Below are 1,352 nucleotides of genomic sequence, written 5' to 3'. Positions count from 1 at the left end.
AAGCTTTCATATCAGTACAGTCACCAATAATATGTGCACAACAACCTAAAGTGTATGTCTGGGCAAAATAAAAAAATCTAGTACAATTGCATTACGTGCATATATTCTACTGTGCTTTTCCTCTTAAAAATTACACCTGTTGATCCTCCAGAAATCTTCTGCACTTCTAACGTTCAGTATATAGGTGTGTGCGCAATAGCGTAATGCCCCCTCTGCTGCATAAACATCATAAATGGCGTTGTCATCCCTTTCTTAGTTCTACTAAACTATCTTTACATGTTTATGTTTCCATTGTATTTTGCAGCATGCGATCTGTAGCTTGCACATTTGTCTCCATAGCAGATAGCGCCCATACAGAGACTAGCAATTATACTTATTGCCTGGTTGTAGAAAAGAAATACAATTTTTAATGAAGGTATTTTTATGTATGTTTGTGATCAGACTGACAAAGAAGGGGGAGGGATGTGAAGAAAAGTGCCAAACAGTGCATGTTTAGGTGTAGGGGGGGGGAAATAAAAAATACCTCCGTATCTTCAGTAATGGATGCAGAGCTTGTCACTATACCAAATCGTTCCTTCCTTTTCTTAAGTTTGTCATCATCTTCAGTCTGTGTGGGAGGAAAAAAGTTCAAAATTTCAAGTTGGAACTTTTTAGGTACCTAAAACAAACATATTATATATACACACATAAAAATTCATATGCAGTTCACATAAAAAAACAAAAAACAAAAAAAAAAAAAACAAAACAGTATGTTCCGCAGACATTGTAAAAACTGAAAAATATAGTACTAACTCATCCATTAGTGATGATGACCATTTTTTAGTCCTTTACACTTTTCACCACTTGGCTTCCTCAGAAGGACATACATTCATGCAGATTACATACTGATTTTAGTACATCATATATTATCAAGAAGATGTTTCTCATCCTTTAAATTCCACCGTGTTTGAATTAATCAACTTTCCAATATTATTCTTGTTCATTCAAGTACTAATTTTCATTTCAAGGACAATTGCAAATTAAACACTCTATCACGATTTCACATCACCAAATTGTGCAATGAATGCATTACATGTGTGGATATCATTGGCTAGATAAGATGTACTCAACAGCAGCCATAAGTATCCACTTCCGTGTTCGGGGGTGGGGGATAATCAATATTATCACTTGGTAGTGAGGCGATTTCACAAACTTGTTTGCATTGCCTTCAGTCATTTACGCAAAAACTCCCCAAAGGTCCCATGTAGTGGGCAGCTCATAACAAGTTCAATCTCCCCTAGTATACTTATTTCTGGATTTTTGTTAGCTATTGGATCTCTCTCTACTAGTAAAAGTGGGAATTCAAAGAGGGC

The 1,352-nt window shown here is 35.7% G+C and overlaps 1 protein-coding gene across 1 annotated transcript in view; it reads right to left on the bottom strand.

Moving 5' to 3' along the window:
* Positions 1-406: 406 nt before the first annotated feature.
* SARNP (SAP domain containing ribonucleoprotein) overlaps positions 407-1,352 on the bottom strand; it is a 36,118-nt gene continuing 35,172 nt past the window's right edge. Inside the window, exon 14 of the mRNA XM_072398771.1 lies at positions 407-607. Within this exon, the coding sequence (XP_072254872.1) occupies positions 422-607 (186 nt within the window). The 3' untranslated portion in view covers positions 407-421. The remainder of the gene's footprint in view (positions 608-1,352) is intronic.

This window comes from Pyxicephalus adspersus, chromosome 1 (assembly GCF_032062135.1).
Source record: "Pyxicephalus adspersus chromosome 1, UCB_Pads_2.0, whole genome shotgun sequence".
Classification (NCBI taxonomy): Eukaryota; Metazoa; Chordata; class Amphibia; order Anura; family Pyxicephalidae; genus Pyxicephalus; species Pyxicephalus adspersus.
The sequence above is the reverse complement of the archived record's forward strand: the minus strand, read 5'-3'. Positions and strand labels throughout refer to the sequence as shown.